At 43.5% G+C, this 18,106-nt stretch overlaps 1 protein-coding gene across 27 annotated transcripts in view; it reads right to left on the bottom strand.

The window, feature by feature from the left end:
* Positions 1 to 18,106, bottom strand: part of MACF1 (microtubule actin crosslinking factor 1) — a 328,942-nt gene that overhangs the window by 142,831 nt on the left and 168,005 nt on the right. For all 27 annotated transcript variants that reach the window (XM_044390486.3, XM_044390500.3, XM_048221817.2 and 24 more), the window contains 16 exons: positions 15,104 to 15,270; positions 14,199 to 14,311; positions 13,999 to 14,105; positions 13,465 to 13,584; positions 13,218 to 13,313; positions 12,443 to 12,570; positions 12,266 to 12,359; positions 11,910 to 12,064; positions 10,859 to 11,135; positions 9,557 to 9,685; positions 8,622 to 8,699; positions 7,856 to 8,017; positions 6,187 to 6,291; positions 5,188 to 5,283; positions 3,978 to 4,103; positions 1,313 to 1,465 (listed from right to left, as the gene is read on the bottom strand). In XM_044390486.3, coding sequence (XP_044246421.2) covers positions 1,313 to 1,465; positions 3,978 to 4,103; positions 5,188 to 5,283; positions 6,187 to 6,291; positions 7,856 to 8,017; positions 8,622 to 8,699; positions 9,557 to 9,685; positions 10,859 to 11,135; positions 11,910 to 12,064; positions 12,266 to 12,359; positions 12,443 to 12,570; positions 13,218 to 13,313; positions 13,465 to 13,584; positions 13,999 to 14,105; positions 14,199 to 14,311; positions 15,104 to 15,270 — 2,106 coding nt within the window. The remainder of the gene's footprint in view (positions 1 to 1,312; positions 1,466 to 3,977; positions 4,104 to 5,187; positions 5,284 to 6,186; positions 6,292 to 7,855; positions 8,018 to 8,621; positions 8,700 to 9,556; positions 9,686 to 10,858; positions 11,136 to 11,909; positions 12,065 to 12,265; positions 12,360 to 12,442; positions 12,571 to 13,217; positions 13,314 to 13,464; positions 13,585 to 13,998; positions 14,106 to 14,198; positions 14,312 to 15,103; positions 15,271 to 18,106) is intronic.

Genomic DNA, 18,106 nt, shown 5'->3' with positions numbered 1-18,106 from the left:
TTTACTGAGCCTAATATGTGCCTGGAATTTTGGTGGGCCACTGGACAAAAGAATGGTAAAATGGTAAACTGACGAACATGGTCCATATTCCACATATTCTGGTGGGGTATAGAGTTACAATACTGTGTGAAAAATGCAATTTACCAGGGAAAGCATGAAAGGGACAATGACCCAGTCTGGCCTAGAGAGGTAAAGAAAGATTATTCGGGACCTTGAAGCCGCATTAAGGAATTCACTTTCTAAATAAAATTGAGGAATTGTTATAGGATGTAAGCAGAGAAATGACCTTTTTTTTTTTTTTTTTTTTTAAGATCATGCTGGGGGCACCTGGGTGGCTCAGTCAGTTGGGTGGCCGACTCTTGATTTCAGCTCAGATCATGACCTTGGGTCTTGGGATCGAGCCCTGCTTTGGGCTCTGCTTGTGGATTCTCTCTCTCCCTCTCCTTCTGCCCCTTCCCCGCTCATGTGCTCTCTCTCTCTTTCAAATAAATGAGTGAAACTTAAAAACAAAAAAACAACAACAACAAAAAACACATGCTGGTAGAAGGATAAAGAACGCATTGAATTGGGGAGGCGATGCCACGATCCACGTGAAAGAAACTGAGAGTCTAACTTAGGGTAGTAGCTGCAGGGACAGAAAAAGGTATATCTAAGGGATATTTATTTACAAGTTGATATTGACTTGGTAGTCCTACTATCTGTAGGGGATAAGAGGGGGAAAGCCAAAGGTATCACTCAGGTGCTACAAAGTACTCTTTCTTTCTTTCTTTCTTTCTTTCTTTCTTTCTTTCTTTCTTTCTTTCTCTCTCTCTCTCTCTCTCTCTTTCCCTTCCTTCCTTCCTTCCTTCCTTCCTCCCTCCCTCCCTCCCTCCCTCCCTCCCTTCCTTCCTTCTAAAGATTTTATTTATTTATTATTTGAGAGAGAGAGATTGAGAGAATGAGTGGGAGGAGGGGCAGAGGGAGAAACAGATTCCCTGTGGGGCAGGGAGCCCAATGTGGGACTCCCCTGGGATCATGACATGAGCCAAAGGCAGACGCTTAGCCAACTGAGCCACCCAGGTGCCCCCAAAGTCCCATTTCTGACACCACTTAGGATATGGGGCGGATGATGATGCCAATACCCGAGGCAGGGAGCAGGTCAAGACTGTAGAGTTCGGGCTTTTATTTTTCTTTAAGTATGTTTAAATTCTAATTAAAAAAACAAAACAAAACACCTCCACCATTGGACCTCTCCCGATCATAACCCTAACTGAAGGTTTTGCTTCTCCCTTCCTTCCCTCCGAAGTCAGAGGTACCCCTTCCACCGACTCACCTCTATCTGCCGATAGTCACAGATGGCCTTCACAGAAATGGTACTCTTCAGCACGTGGTCGGGACTGCGTGGCTTTAGCTGAACAATGGTTTTTGATCTCCCAACAAGACTGGCAACGGAACTCTTGGACTGTATAAGCTGCTCCTTTTCATCCTACGAAGTGAGAAGAAACACAGAAAGACATTAATGTTGCTCCTCAGGCTGAGTCAACAAAGAAAACTGAGTGCTCCACTCCCTCAGAGAATGTCATTTCTCAGTTAAGTAGGGATCCGTGGTGGAGCCATCTTAGAAATACAAAGATAAAGAAACAAGGAGAGGGTATTTGTCTTCTACCAAGTGCCTTTGTACTCAAATTGTTCAGCTTTCTCCCTGTGCCCTTTTCAATGAATCATGAAGCCACATGCAAAAATAATAAAAACAGAAAACAAAAAAAGAACTGCCAGCTGCCAAATACAGATAAACACAGCTAACACAGGATTCCCCCAAATAAGGTTCAGAAAGCATGGAAGTTTAGAACAATAATAACAACGTTGCTGTTGCTATTATTATTATCATTATTCACTTTCTTACTGGAAGAAGCCAGTTCTTGCCTTCCGCTTAGGAGAAGCCAGAATTGTGCTCTTTAAGAAATTTTTAAATAATCATACCTCCTAAGCTCTACTAGTAATATTTCACTTTCTTAAATTGAGTCAAACTTTCTAGAGAAAGATCTTGGCTCCTCCACCAACAATTTATAAACCAATGCTGTTGGTGAAGACATCATGAGAAATGATTTAGGATTTACCTTTTAGTGTCTTGCTGTGCCACAGTCACGTAAATTTGACTAGTTTGAAAGAAGTATCATGCAAAATTGAAGCTCTCAAGTCTCTGCAAACCCCATTATCTTAAAAACTAATGAACTTCTTGCCCACAAAATTGGTAGCAATCTACTACCAATTGTGTTAGAGAGTAAAAGATAACTTTCATGTATTACCAGGATGTGTCAAGCCCATTTTGAGGTTTAAAAAGTCCTTAGAAGAGGGCTTTCTTAGGATGGAAGTAGATGTGATGAGAGTAAAGAGTTAATAATGTTAAGAAATGCCATTAAAGATTTAAGAATATGCAAGTAAAGAAAAAGAAATGCTTAAATAAACTACCTGTGCCTGTCCCCGGGAGCATGATTGGAAGAAATACAACTTTAACTTATTAGTTAAGAAAGAGGAATGGAATATATCAGGGAGACAGCCACACTGTTCCATACTTGAGAGCTGGTCTACCCATTTCCGTTTCCTTGCAATAAAGATGTCAATTTCTGTCTAACCCATAGCCAAACATCTCAAGTTCCAGAGACCAAGTGCTCAGCGTGGTAAAAGTTCTGAAAAGAACCAGAAGCCATGACAGATGCTCCCGAACCTGACGGACAAGCTGAGGAAAAGCTGAGGAGCAGACCCAGGTGACTTCATGCCCAGATGACGCCGCCAACCCGATGCCCCTGACCTGGAGAGGAGGGAACAGAGCAGCGACCCTCGAGAAGAGAAGATATGACAACAATTGCAGAGGAGTTACCCTAAGACAGGAAGGTACTCTGTGGAAGGGAGGAGATAATAGCCAAGGATTATTATATTCCTCCTTCATACTTGGAAGTACCTCCAAGAGAGACATTCTAGAGACAACATCTGAAACGTCAGGCTTTTATCCTTCATTCCAAATTAATTAAATTAACAGATTATTTGCCCAGGTGAAACACTGAATGTGAACCCATTCACAGGTTAATAATACCTGAAAGTGTAAAAATAAATCAATAAATAATACAAATGTTTGCAAATACCCAAGTCTCACTCATGAAAAAAAATGACGGTTTGGCGTTATTCTGGTTCTCTTACTTATAATTTTCTACTGAAATGAGAGTCCCCTCCTTCTCATATAGAAAAAATAATTTCCCTGTTACATACTCTTCTATCTTAATCTAGGATTAGCTGGAGCCTTGTCCTGCCGAATCTGTGTAACATATATTCAATACATGTAAACGGTCCTGCTCTGATTTTATTACCAGCATTCCTGAAAGAATAATTCATTGGAGAAAATGAATATAAAATTGATTTGGATTAAATACTGGATACAAAGTTTTTTAAAAGTTAGTACTGCTACATAAACTGGACAAATATTGCATTACATCTAAGTAAGATTTTAACGTCACCCTTAGTTAAAGTCGATATTCTAGTATCTCATTTTACCAAAACAAAATTACCAACGAGGAAAAATCTGGCTCAGGTCTAGTTCACTGGTTTGGTTTTAACTCTCTTTTCATGAGAGAGTAAAAAAGAATTTGATGTCACCTAATCCCCTTCAACTCTATTTTTCATGCTCTACACCTCATCTTTGGTCCCAACTACTGAATTAAAATAGAAACAATGCAAAGAAAGTATGCTGAGCACTAAGTGGCTCAAGGGGAGAGGACTAGGCTGTTACTTCAATAGCACACCCAAAGGAATCTTATTAGCAACTTCTTTACAGAAAGAAAAGAAAAAAAAAGAAGAACAAAATTGGGGTTAAACTCTATTTGAATATGAGCCAGACTGCATAGTAATGACCCATTGCCCTGGAGCTTTCAAGGATATGAACAGCAGCAGCTGGGATGGTTTACTCTGTTTCTCAGAAGTAATCATCCCGCTGACGCAACACCCACCATGGAGTCCTGGAGCAGGTCCTCGAGGCGAGATAAGCTGGTGTTGTGGTCACAGGAATATTTTCGTTTGATGGAGTCTTGGAGGTTCCTCAAGAATGACTCCAGGTCCCGTGCATCACTGAAGAACTGTGGGGGAAGGGGGGTACCTCATGTGCAACTCATCACAACACAAGGGTGTTAACCGAGAAAGAGCCATCTCCCTGTGCAGAGCTAGGCAGAACTGATGACTGCTCGTGATGCTGCATTACAAAGTCCACAGGCGTAGAAACCGAGGGCTTAAAACGCCACGTCCAGAAATATGAGTGACGGCAACCACAAAGCCTATGGCATCCTACAGGAAAGTCAGTCGGCCTCCCTTCCTCAAAAACACGGCTAGTGACGACACTGGGCTGTGAGGTAGACGTCGTGAAAAGCCTAGAGGTTGAGTGATCAAATGTTCCAATCCACTGATAAGGTTACGAAATGATCGGGAAGATTATTTCATTTAGGGCAAAGCCAAATACAGGTAACAGCTTATCTCCTCCTGCCACACTCACCTGAAAACAAGGAGTATATTCTCGATGTTGTGATCGACTAAAGAAAGAAAAATGGCCCTGGTATTTTTCAGCCCTTCCCATCAAGAGGGAGGGTCTACTTCTCCCCTTGAAGCTGGGCATGTGACTTTCTTTGGCCAGTGACACATTAATCAATGTGACAGTAGGAAAAAGGGTTTGTGCCCTGGGACTTGTTCTCTCTGGCCGTTTGTGGAACATAGCTACTCCGCGAAGAACCCTAGGAGAGCCTATTAGATGCTAGGGACTTGTATACACACTTGTACCCCACCACCCCCACCGTCTGACATGGAAGTGCTGCCGTTTGGCACCCACCAGCCCCTCGCCTGCCTGCCAGCTGCCTGCAGCCACGCATAAGCTAGGCAAGAGGGGAAAAATCATCTTTTCTCACATCAGCGGAGCCTAGCCCAAATTACCAACCCACAGAACCAAGAGCTAGCTAAAGGACTGTTGTTCTAAGCAGCTGTGCTTTGGGGGGTGGTTTACACAGTACAGGTTAACTAATGCAGATGTGTGTTTCACCCTACCTCTTCCATGTGCAGGCTTGCACGAGTGTACACACACACACACCTGAATGGAAAAGGGTCTTCTCCTCCTGTGCGTGCACACTCTCACACACACACACAGTACACACAGACACACGCACAAAGTCCACATACCTGAAAGTAAGCAGTATTCTCTTTTACATGCTGCTCGACGCACAAGCACAGCTGCTTCATCCACTGCAACTGGGACTGGGCGGCGGCACTGTAAGCCTGCAGCAACCAAACACACACACAGAAGGGCACGGCTTAACAACACCTGTGCACAACGCTCCCCTCCAAGCGCAGCTCTGCCAGCGACAGGCCAACCGAAGATACACGGAGACAACCGACGGGCATCAGCTGAGCGCTCGCCATCAGAAAGAGGCTTGCCTTTCATCCAACTCGGGTTACATAGGAAAGGCCTGTCCCACGCTCAACTGCGACTACAGCGGACCCCTGAACAATGGAGGGGCTGGGGCGCCGAACCCCCATGCAGTCGGAAATCCACGTGTGACCTCTGACTCTCCAGAAACTTAACTACTAATAGCCTGCTGTTGACTGGAAGCTTTACTGGTAACATAAACAGTCAATAAACACCTATTTCGTGTATTACATATTATCAGATACCATATATATACTATATACTTGCAATAAAGGAAGCCACAGTAAAGAAAATGTTACTTAAAAAATCACAAGAGAATATACCTTTACAGTACTATACGGTATTTATTTAAAAAAAAAAAAATCCACATTTAAGTGGGACCGGACAGTTCAAGCCCATGTGGTTCAAGGGTCAGTTGTAAATGATCAGCAAAAGCCAGACATGAATAAATCCCTCCCGGTTCCTCCATTGTCCCTCTTCTCTGGGCAAGGGCACCAAAACAACAAGAGACAGGATCTGCCTGGACGCTTACTGGAAAAAATATGGTTCAATAAGAATCTACAGCTCTTCTAGTTTCTCATCATATTCTCCTTTGTTAGTCTTTTGGGGTCTGGGATGAAAAGAGAGGGTCCAAGACAAACGATCACTGACACTTCCTCCAGGTGTTGCAACAGAACAAAGTCTCGGATTTGAATGCTTCTCTAATGACAACGTCTGAGCACTTGACCCCCACACATTCTCAAGTCACATACCTCCACAGTCTGCTTGGCTGGGTGGTTCTCAAGTGACAGCAGCTCTGCCGTATCTTGTAGAGACCGAAACACATCCTGTTTCTCCTCTAGTTGCATTGTCAACTCCTGAAAATGGAATTCGATTGTATGCAATAAGTGCTATTAAAGGGGGAGGAACAATAAAGAAAAGGCTGTGTTCCCCGCCCAACTTGAAAGGAGCCTCCTGGCGCCAAAATGAGAGGAATAAACAGCACATGCCAGAGGGTTTCAGAGAAGAGCAAAAATGCTAGAATTACTGGAGAATGATTCACAACGGACATGGGACCTGGGCCAGACCTGAGGAAGGAGGGGAACACAGGATGAGCACTGGAGGCAGAGAAAGGAGATAACTTGGCAGGCGAGGCTGGTTCGTGTCCCCACTGGCCTAACAGAGTACCTGACACACCCTTAGATCCCAATCACTGACTGGCGCGCTTTGCTCAGACTTCCATCAATCTGCAGTGCCCTCCTCTGGCTTTAAATTCTGTAAACAGTACACGACCCAACTGAGATGCTAGCTCTTCTATGAAGCTAGATACTGATCCCTGCTGTCAGATCTGACCCTTCTTTCTAAGCACTTTCTTTTTACCTTTACCATAGCCTAATGCCCATTCTCAGACAGACTGTTTCCTGTATTATAGCATCTATTCTTTCTCCTTTAACCACAGAAGAATCATATACCATTCTCTGATCAGGAGATATTTATATTTTTTAAACTCTAATGGAATTAAGAAGTATCTAAAGTGTTAGTAAAAAAGCTTCTTATTTGCAGAGAGTTTATGAAATCCTTAAAAACCTCTGAGATGTGGAAATACACTTAGCAAAAAATGACCCTACCTGTATTCACTGAAAAAGAATAAAATTATACCATTGTCCAATGCTGAATTTCCCTTCCCATTTTACTAATGAAGATTTTTGACCAAGAAATTATTAAATGAATAAAAGAGAATTCACAATTTGCGAGAAGCCGAGAGTATGCCTCCATTAAACAATATCCAAGCCCTATACTAAGTGCTTTGCCTATATTAGCTAGTCAATCTTTTACACAACCCTTTGAAGTGGTACTATTATCCTATTTTATAGAGATCCAGAGAGATTAAATAACTTGCCCAGGGTCACAGAGCCAGTAAGTGGAGGAGTAAGAATTTGAACCCAGGTCTCTTGTACTCCAAAGCCTATCACCTTAAACACAAAGCTATTCTGAAATGACTCAACTTGCAGACTATACTCTCTTTGTCCAAGACACTGCCTTTTTTAAAAAAAATATATTTGAGAGAGAGAGAGAGAGACAGAAGGAGCAGGGGGAGGAGAGAGAGGAGCAGATACCCCACTGAACGGGGAGCCCGACGTGGGGTGCCATCCTGGGACTCCAGGATCAGGACCTGAGCCAAAGGTAGGCACTTAACTGACTGAGCCACCCAGACACCCCAAGACACTGCCTTTCTAAATGCATTCTAAGTAAATACATTCTAGGGCTCAGGTTCCCCTCTCTCCATGTACACTTCTCACATGCACAGATGCACTTGAGCAGGGAGGTCCCTATTTCTACCTAGCAGAATGCAAATCCAGAAATCCAAGCTCTCAACAGACTAGCCTCTCTGTCTCCCTCTGCTAACACATAAATATGACAGGTCTGTTGTGCTTGACTCACAGAGAAGTAATTTCTCTTGGCCGAGATGTTGGGATTGTTGTCACTCCAATCATATGCTAGTTCCTCCTCCTCCTTCTCATTCAACCAGATCAACTCAGCGGTAGCTCTGGAGACAAATTTATGCAGGCTCTGAAGGTGCCTCATCCGGAAGCTAGACGTTTCCTAGACAAAGCAAGGATTACAAGGTTAGATTTCCAGGCTTTCCTCTGCAGAAGACAGCGCATGTGACATCAAAGCAAAGAATAACCAGGAAATAAATTTAGCCTTGAGTTTTCATCTCTAGGTGCTTCTCCATGAACTCAAATTTAGTACAAGTTTGGAACAGGACTCCCAGGGTCCCGGTCAATCCTAGCAAGAAGTCAGAACTCCCCAGGTTTTTGTGGGGCTCTCTGAGTAAAGAATGATCCTAGGCCTGTCCTACTCTGGACAATCTTGAAAGACAGGAACGAAGAAGAGATAGGAGTCTCTTTCCTAGTGATCTCGAACTTTTAGTTTTGGTGTCTCAAAGCACACAGAGTCACTTTGGTGAAACACGGAAACCAGGACAGGCTCTACGTAATTAAAACTTTCTGGGGCAGTGGTTTCTGACCCACTGCGAAAATTAAGAAAATGTTATAATGCACGTGAACAATTGCAAAATAAGTGATATAACCTAATAAACATAAAAACAAAATAGGGCCGAATCATTAACTTTCTGAACTAGCGAAGACAGTTGTTTGGAAGGAACTGGATCGTCCGTGAGGAGAACAAAAGAGCTAAAACTCACCTTCAGTTTACAATACTGTGTCTCCAGTTTTCCGAGAGTTTCAACATAACTGGTATGGAAATTTTGGGACATTTTTCCCTGATAAGGAAGGCATGAATGAAATTAAAATACATTACAGAAAAAGTAAGTAAACTATATATACAGTATGGTTTCAACTATGTCTGCACACATACAGGGACTGGTTAGCTGAGATAACAAATCTCTGGGTCAGGTTTTAAAGCCTGGGGCAGCAGTGGGTGAGGGACGGTTCAGTGGGGGTGAATACAGCTGACAGATCTCGTGGTTCCAGTAACTCTGGGAGGTTTCTAGCAAAACCTATGCCTGATGATTCCCAAACTACTCGATGGCTTTTTTGAAGGGAAAAACTGAAATCACAAATGGGAAGACAGAATGAGGGAGGGAGAGACTGAGTGAATAGTTCCTCCGTACCAGCTCTCCCTGCAGGCGGGAGGTGAAGTGGAAGGAGCATGAAGTTTTGGGGCAGAGGGCTCGTGTTTGGCAACTGCACCCACTACCTACTGATTTTGACCTTAGCTTTCAGTATCACAATTCTTTTTAGTAAAAAGGGTTAATAAAAAATACCTTGCTCATGAGGGTATTTCAAAGAGTAAAAGGGGCACTTCATTTGGAAAGGGAATTTGTTGTAAAGTGCTGCTCTTGGTTATCCTTCTTTTCCAGAGCCCCCTTCTTCTATGTCTTTTTTGGTTTTTTTTAAAGTGGGTTCCATGCCCAGTGTGGAGCCCAGCATGAGGCTTAAACTCACAACCCTGAGATCAAGACCTGAGCTGAGATCAAGAATCAGATGCTGAACTGACTGAGCCACCCAGGCGCCCCCAGAGCCCCCCTCTCCTCAGAAATAGCTGCACCGTACAAGCTACTCCGTTACCTGTCCCGCCTCAGCACGCGCTCCCGTAATGCATTCTGAACGCACGCACCTCATACAACCTGGCCTCTTTGACACTTGAGCCCAGTTCTTCCACGCTGGCGTGGATGTGCTGCTGTGTCTCCAGCTGCAACTCCACACTAGGCAGGTCATTGCCCCATTCTGCTCGCTCCAGTTTCATCTGGAAAAGAAAAAATATGTATATAATTGGCTGAATAGGCAAACACAGAAAATTTTCAGAACTGATGCCGGGCAAGGGGGTTGAGGGTAGAAAACTGGGAAAGAGGACACCTAGGCCGTCTCCATCATGGTCTCTTACAGAAAAACATGCCATTGTCACCCCCAAAGGAGCTGGAGACTAGACCCCACCAACTACTGCAGCAGGGGCAGCCTTCTGTTGCCACATTATGGGATATATTCCTGAATTTACCAACCAGAAAGATGTTTCCGTGGACTGAAGATTAACTTTATAGTTTAGGCCTTTTCCTTTATGGAGGCTCTTCATTTCACAATCAGAATGGATATAAGAAAGAAATATCTGAAAATGTTAAACTCATTCATGGCATCAACTATTGACCAATGGCAGGTAATTTTCAAATAGCTTGTCTTTGGATGTTTTTATTTACTGGTACATGGGGGCATGGGAAGAATTTAACCAAACAAAATAACAAAACAAAACAAAAGGATGGGGTGCCTGGGTGGCTCAGTCAGTTAAGTGTCTGCCTTCGGCTCAGGTCATGACCCCAGGGTCCTGGGGTGGAGCCCTAATTCCCTGCTCAGTGGGAAGTCTGCTTCTCCCTCTCCCTTTGCCCCTCCCCCTGCTCATGCGAACACGCTCTCTCTCTCTCATAAATAAAATCTTAAAAATAAAGAAAGCAAAAGGATTAGAAGGATAAAAAGGACAATATCGAACTTGAACCACTATTCTAGAATACATGTAAATAATGCCCCTAAGAATAGTGAAACACAGGGAGCCTTGCTTAAACTCAAGAGGTAAGACCAACAACAAAGAGTGAAGAATAAGCTCCTCTGCCAATGAGGAAATTTCCAAAAAGGTGACTGAGATTTATAGGCTGCAATTTCTCCCATGAGCTCCACTTTGAGCAATTAGCTAAAGGGAACAAATCCCCAAAGGGCTTTAAATCAGAAAAGCCTACACTATTTGGTGTGGGATTCTTGAGGATTTGAGCTGAACCCGCCCATTTAACGTTTGAGAAGGGGGCTTGAGTCCCAGGCAGCATTAATAATTAAGAGAGTTTACACAAGGGGCATAGAGCAACCTGGCCCCCTTCGACGAGCTGCTGGATCCAGTAAACCTGAAAGCACTGCTTAAGCATTTGGAACATACACCCACCTGCATTTCTTCTACCCAAGACAGTAGTTCGTACACAAATCGAAGATTGCCTTCATCCTCAGAGGAGGAGATAGACACAAGCTCAGCCCGAGTCATGGGCTTTCGGAACCAGGAGGTAGAGGAAGAATGGGTTCCCTTGGTCAGGGGTTCTGCCTTTAGATGAGTAGTGGTTAAAGTAGAGGGCGGAGCCAATTCAAGTGAAGTGAAATGGCCCTTCCGATACAAGTTTGTGCACTCTAGACGCAAGGTGACCAGCTCGTCCTGCAGGCGCATAACCCTGAAATGCAAGAAGAGAAGAAAGGAAGGGACTTAAATCTGTACCTCACTTTTTTCTAAGTAAGCTCCATGCCCAACGTGTGGCTTGAACTCACAACCCTGAGATCAAGAGTTGCATGCTCCACCGACTAGGCCAGCCAGGCACCCCTGAAATGTACTTTTTATGATAAAATATTTCTTATCCATTTGATAACAATGAGATAAAAATAAAAATGAGACCATATCGGGAAAAGTGTTTTGAAAAGGAAGTGTTATATGAACGCAAGGTGGTATTAACATCTTCATCATTTGGAGCTGTTGAGGCAAATGCCAAATTACAGTGTTAATTGGAAGGAGGCAAACCAGTATCTGTTTATGTAACTTTTGGATAGTGTAACAGAATGAACAATGGATTAGGGGTCAAAAGGTGTGAGTCTTTGTCTTGGCTCTGTACAAACTACGTGATTTAGATGCTTCTCATCCCCTCCATGGGGCTTGGTTTTCTTCTCCGTAAAATGATGCATTCAGTCACCGGCAGTTCTAACCCAGATGTGGAACTATAACCGGCAGGTCACTCTGAAATGTGTGTGGCTGTTGTAAGATGCCACAATGATGAGGGAATCCTGCAGGTACAGGGAAATTGTCCTCCACCATGAGAATTTTTCTGCCCCAAATACCTATAGTATCCCCACTGAGACACTGACCTCTGACCCAAGTTACAAGATTCAGAGCCTGACTCTTGATCTGCGAGCCTCAGCAGTAAGCAAGCCCTCTATCCGAGTCTCACAGTCCTCACCTAAAAGCCAGCTCTTCTAGCTGGTAGTAATTCTCATCCCGGAGGATCTGGAGGTCCACCTGCAGCTGCCTGATGAGACCTTCACATTCCTGAATGTACATGATGACATCCGACTCGCACTGTACCGGCTGTCCCGATTCCAGGTGAGCGGCGTCCTAGGAGGGAAAGGGAGTAATGGACGTGGGAGAATGCCAGTGCCCTCAGCCACACGGACCGAGAGAGCCAAGTGGGTCGCCGCACATCCAAGAGTGAGGAAGTGACATGGCTGGACTTCTCCATCATTAATCTGGACCATGGGAGCACAGGGTGAGAAGGGGAGAACACGTGACAGGAGGGGAGAGACTACACACACTCACAGCCTGCAGTGTATTCTTAGCTAGTGTCAGCTTCTCTTCACAGTTCAAAGCACCATTCTGGATTTTGTTTGCAATCTGTAGCAGCAGTTCCAGCCTATAATAAGATAAAAACCATAGTCATATGCCAGGCTCCAAGTGGGTAGGTCACATCAGGTCGCCGTCAGGCCCTGGGCCCACCTCTCCACAGCTGGGCGAAGTGACTTCTCTCGCTCCAGCATCTCGATGATGAGCTTTCCCCACTCTTCCTCCACATCATTTGGGTGGTAACCTTGAGGCAGTTTAATTCGGCCAAATTCAATCCACACCTAAAAAATCCCAGAGACACTCCTTTAGTCCAAAAGCACAGCCATGCCCTCGGGCCTGGTCTCACGCGCTGGTGCTACCTCGCCTCCTGCTTCTTCACCCCGCCACCAGCAGTTTCTCCCGTGTCCCATAAAAGGAAACAGCTGAATACCTAGCAGTCCCTCAGCCTGCGGTCAGAGCAGAAAAACCAGCTCCAAAATACAGGGACTACTGCCTGTTCTACATCTTTCCATTTCTTCTATGTTTTCCATAAATCCTCCTGTCTTCTCGATAACCCCCCTTCTGCAAAGGCCCAATGCCCAAATCTACAGTTTCAAATTCTCTAGGAATCAAAATGTGGGTGGAAGTCTCTTTCCTTTCCATCTTAGCGAAAGAATTAGCTTCCTTCTGAAAAACAGAAAACTCATTCACAAAACTCGACATTTCTGAATAAATGTATGTCATTTTTCAAAAGCCTCTAAGAAATACAGATGGTTGATACTGCCCCATTACCACAAATTTTCAAGACCAGCCTAAAAGGCTTGTCTGTCACCCTGAGAATATTGCTATTAATACAGGTTGGGAAGAGGATGCAGGCCAATTTAACCAAGAAGTAACAATAAGGCAAACCAGCACACCCCAAGAATCAGTAAAGGATAAGCTTCCTTACCTCTAATAATTTATATAATTCCTCAATTCTTCCTTTTTCTCTCTCCTTGGCCAGAATTTCCGTTTCTTTGAAGTGTATATATTGGTTATAAAGTGCCTACAAAATTAATATTTGGTAAATGAGTGGATGGGTGTAAGCAACCTGACCCACCTTTTATCCCACCTCACCCAGGAGCCAGCAGCAACAAGCTCTGAGACTTAATCCCACGAATGAATTTACAAAAAACAACTTAAGTCCGTGACTTTACCTTTAGTTCTACAGGGTTCTGGGGGAAAGATTTATCTGACATCAGTATTGTATGCTGTTTGATCCAAGGAATGAGGGAGTCCACTCGGCTTTGGTATTCTTGCCACCTGGAGTCTACTTCCTATTGCCAAAAGGTAGATATCACACACCTTCCGATTAGCGGTACACAAAACCAGCACGGGAGACAGTGGCTTAGGCCACCCCAAACCACATAAAATCCCTTTCCTCTAATTGCCTGCACGGCTGCTCAGCCTAATGCTTCGAGTCCCAGTTTCAGAGCTCCTCAAGGACTCTCAAGAGGGTATTCAATTTCCTGACACTAGAATAGTCTATGCTGAATGCTACAAAATTAGCAGCATCTGGATTCATTGGCTGGGACCAAAGACGATGACCATGTATAAAGAGGATGTAGATTCAGTCTGCTCTGTATAAACATGCTCTGCCTACGGTGAGTGCTTGAGAAATAAGGTCTAATCAGTACATTCCACCCAAACGTATCAAAGTCAGAAGGTATTTTGGGAAAGCGTTCCTGTACCGTAGCACTGATCCCTTCTCCACCCTCAGGGACTTTAGGGAAGGCATCATAAATTGAAGACACGTAAGTGATCACAGACTTTTCATCTGGAGATGGCACATCCACGTCTGAGAGAGAAAGGGTAAGACATTTCTTAGTCAGAACGGACGACGCTGCCAGGAGAAGGACAATGAATATAAGGCGAACCTTCGGCGTCTCACCTTCAGCGTCTAGTAAGCGGGTGACCCCCAGTCTTTCTGCCACTTCGAAAGCCTGCTCCAAGTTCTCGCGGTTACTTTGGATTTGTACCCTCTCCATATCCACCAGATCAGGTCTGTAAAAGTCCACCAAGGCACATGAAAGGCCACCATCTACACACCATATATGAGTTCACACAAAGTATACCTTTTCGAAGTACCCAGAACTGGAATACGCTAATTGCATTAGAGAGAAAGCAAGAGGTGTAGAAAGGTACTAATCCCATTTTCAATTACACGCCAGGAGCCTAGAGCTCGCTCATTCTAAATGCACAGAGCAGGCAGGCTGGATTTCATGGGAGAAGTATCACAAACTAGTATAGAGTGAAACCTGGAATGTATTTATGACCACTAAAAAATTCCTATCTTCCTCACTCCTTTCACTCCAGCCACCTGCTGTTTCTCATCCACTCCAAGTAAGCCCCCACTGCAGACCCTCTGCACTTGCTGCTTCCTCCCAGTGCAGCACTCTGACTCGAGAAGGCCTGCATGGCTCACTCTTTTACAGCTCTGCTCTGACACCCTAATCAGAAAGGCCATCTCCAGCAACCCTGTCCAAAATACAACCAACCCCATCACTCTCTACCCCATCTCTTATGTAACGTACTTACCATCACGTAACACCATGTATTTATTTGCTTGTCGCCTAATAAATAAATAAGCTCCATGAAAGCAAGAGCTGTTGCTGTTTTGTTCACTGATATTCATACCCAGTGCCTGGAATAGTAGGAGTTCAATACATATTCCTTTTTTAGATAAGTAAAATGAACCAGGGTCTTGATTCTTGGTTGAGAGGAAAATGGCATTATAACTTATTATAAGAAAGACGAGAAGCTCCTCCCGGCACAGGGAAATTCTACTGCATTTACCTGTACCGGTGAATAAGTGCATTGAACATCTTCCCATCACTCCAGCAGGAGGAAAAATTGGTACATTTGATTCCTGTGTAGCCAGCTGTCACCTTCTGGGTCCACAAGAGCAGCTTTTCCTTGGCTGACATGTCCCCTGACTCTCCACTAATGTAGATGTCAGAGATCTGCCAAAAGACAGGACGTACTTTAGTTGAAACAAGACGAAGCCTCTAGCCTTCTCTGCTTCATACATATGGCTCTTAGAAGGAAATCCAAGACTGGCAGAACTTCAGACGACAGCTCCAACATAGATTCATTCTCTTTGGTAGTCAAAGGGATGCAAACTAAAACCACAAAGAGGTCATTTTTCACCTACCAAATAGGGAAAGATTTTTGTAATGATACTACCAGTACTGGAGAGAACATGGATTCTCACACATCATACTGGACCTAATTCCTCCAGATGGCAGTTTTGAATCAAAAGTCTTAAAACACACATACACTTGATAGGAAACCATCAGAGATCATGCAAAAAACGTTTATACAAGAATGCTTATCAAAATATGATAAACAGGGGCGCCTGGGTGGCTTAGTCGTTAAGTATCTGCCTACGGCTCAGGTCGTGATCCCAGGGTCCTGGGATCGGGCCCCACATCGGGCTTCCTGCTCAGTAGGGAGCCTGCTTCACCCTCTCCCACTTCCCCTGCTTGTGTTCCCTCTCTCGCTGCCTCTCTTTCTGTCAAATAAATAAATAAAATCTTTTAAAAAATATGATAAACATTACAGCAAAAATTATAGAGCTTCAACTCTAATAAGGGTTGACTGGTTACAAAGTAAGAGCACATACACATGGTAGAATCCTCTGTAGGACTTAAAAAGATATGCTTTAACAAATCTTAATGATATTGGAAAATGATCACCATATTTTATGAAAAGAAAAAAAACACAAACAAAATAGTATATAATAATAGTGGTTTTGTATAAAAGATATACTGAATACCTAAGTATACAGTCATATGTACAGATATATACTTACGTATACACAAGACACGTGATAAGTGCATATATGTATGTGAGAGTAAATAAGGCAAAATACGGAGAGAAAGACACCGAACTAGTCATCACACGTATCTCTAAAAGGTAGCATTAGAGGTGATATTTTTATTTTCCAAATTTTCTATGTTATGTGCATTTTTATAAGAAAAAAAGTTATTTTACGAAACCCCCCAAATCTAGCACAGGAACTACTTTAGAGAGAGGACAGTATGGGAGAGAAGTAAGCGCATGCCTTTGGTTCCATGCAGACCTGGGCTTGAATCTCAACTTCACCAACTGTAAGCTGGACCTCAGTCATAACATCTATAAAGTGGGAATAATGCCTACTACCTTATCCAGGGCTGCTGTGATAACCAACGAGATTATAAGCAAAGCTCCTAGTCCAAACACAAGGCTGTGCACAACAGAGTTCCATTGCTCTTCTTTGCATGGATGATGGTCTCCCTTCAGTTCTTACTCCCACATAACACTGACCGTGATCTTCAATTACTGGCTTTTATTTCATACATTTGGTCCTCTCTCTCCAAGACTGCAGGTTTCCTGAGGAGCCAGTCCCACATCTTAATAATCAGAACGATCTAAAATTCAAGAGCAGCCCCTACGAGGGAGAGCTCATCAACATGGCATGTTCACGCAGAAGTGGGGACGTTGCAGAAGAAATAATTTCCAGCTCTGAGACTCAGTGAGCACAGAGCTTCCATACATCACCCACGGCCACCTAGTGCTGTGCTGGTCACATGCTGGACACTTAACATGTTTAATTAAGCATCGCTTAGTTCAAAAATAAAACAATAAAAAATGTAAAAAAATAAAATAAACAAACGTATTTTGGGGTAAGGCCCACCTAGAATCCTGAGATGCACTATTTTTTGACAGCAAGCTTACTTATTAGTAAATTCAAAACAGTGCGTAGTATAACCAAACAAGTTTAAGCTAATATCAACAGTGGCTGTCTCTCCTGGACTGGGACTATGGATAATTTTCTTTTCTTTTTGCTCTTCTTTTCTTCAAACTTTAAATAATGAACATACTTTACTTTTATAATGAAAGCTACAAAATAAACTTTATCAATAAGACAAAGAATAAGCCTTTGAGTCAGAGAGACATGAATTTGAGAGGAAGTATTTACCAGGAATGTAACCTCAGGCAAATACATTATCTAAGCTTCTTGTACCCCATCATCCCCGTATTTAAAATAAAATAGTAACTTTCTCATAGGGTCATTATAAGGATTAAATAAAGTGATGTAGGTAATGTATCTAGGGAACATGCATTTCCTTTCTATCATAATAAAAAAGCATATGCTGGGGGCACCTAGGTGGCTCAGCTGGTTAAATATCTACCTTTGGCTCAGGAAATGATTCCAGGGTCCTGAGATCGAGCCCCACATCATACTCCCTGCTCAGCGGGGAGCCTGCTTCTCCCTCTCCCACTCCCCCTGCCTGCTTCTGGCTCTCTCTCTCTCAAATAAGTAAAATATTATTTAAAAAAATAAAATAAAACAGCACGCCCAGCACAATTTTGGGGCCAGGTGTTTTGGGCAGGGAAGGCACAGGCATGTCAGTAGAACACCTGTCTCCCAGCTCTCTCCATCAGGTGCGGCCCTGTAAAAGGAGTAGCCTCCCTGGTGGTCAGTACAAGGGGGGCAATCAGCAATAAGGCATTTCCAAGTCTCTGAATACAATTTACAAACTCAAACTGGTAGATAAGATTAAATATCTGGTGAAGATACTCTAAATTCAGAAAAACACAGGGCCAGGAACTTTAACACTCCATTACGTATACAAGAAAGCTGAAGACTATTAAATATTTCTAAGGTGTCTGAAGAAAGACTACGAGAACAAAAGAGTATGGGTAGCCTGCATGGAGTCTAGAAAAGGGAAATCAATAAGTATTGCCTCCAAGACTGTGATGGCAAAATGGTGGCCTAACCAGTGGATTCCAGGATTCTCGTCCCCTTGACAG

This window comes from Ursus arctos, unplaced genomic scaffold, assembly GCF_023065955.2.
Source record: "Ursus arctos isolate Adak ecotype North America unplaced genomic scaffold, UrsArc2.0 scaffold_32, whole genome shotgun sequence".
Lineage (NCBI taxonomy): Eukaryota > Metazoa > Chordata > Mammalia > Carnivora > Ursidae > Ursus > Ursus arctos.
This window is presented reverse-complemented; position numbering and strand designations above follow the sequence as displayed.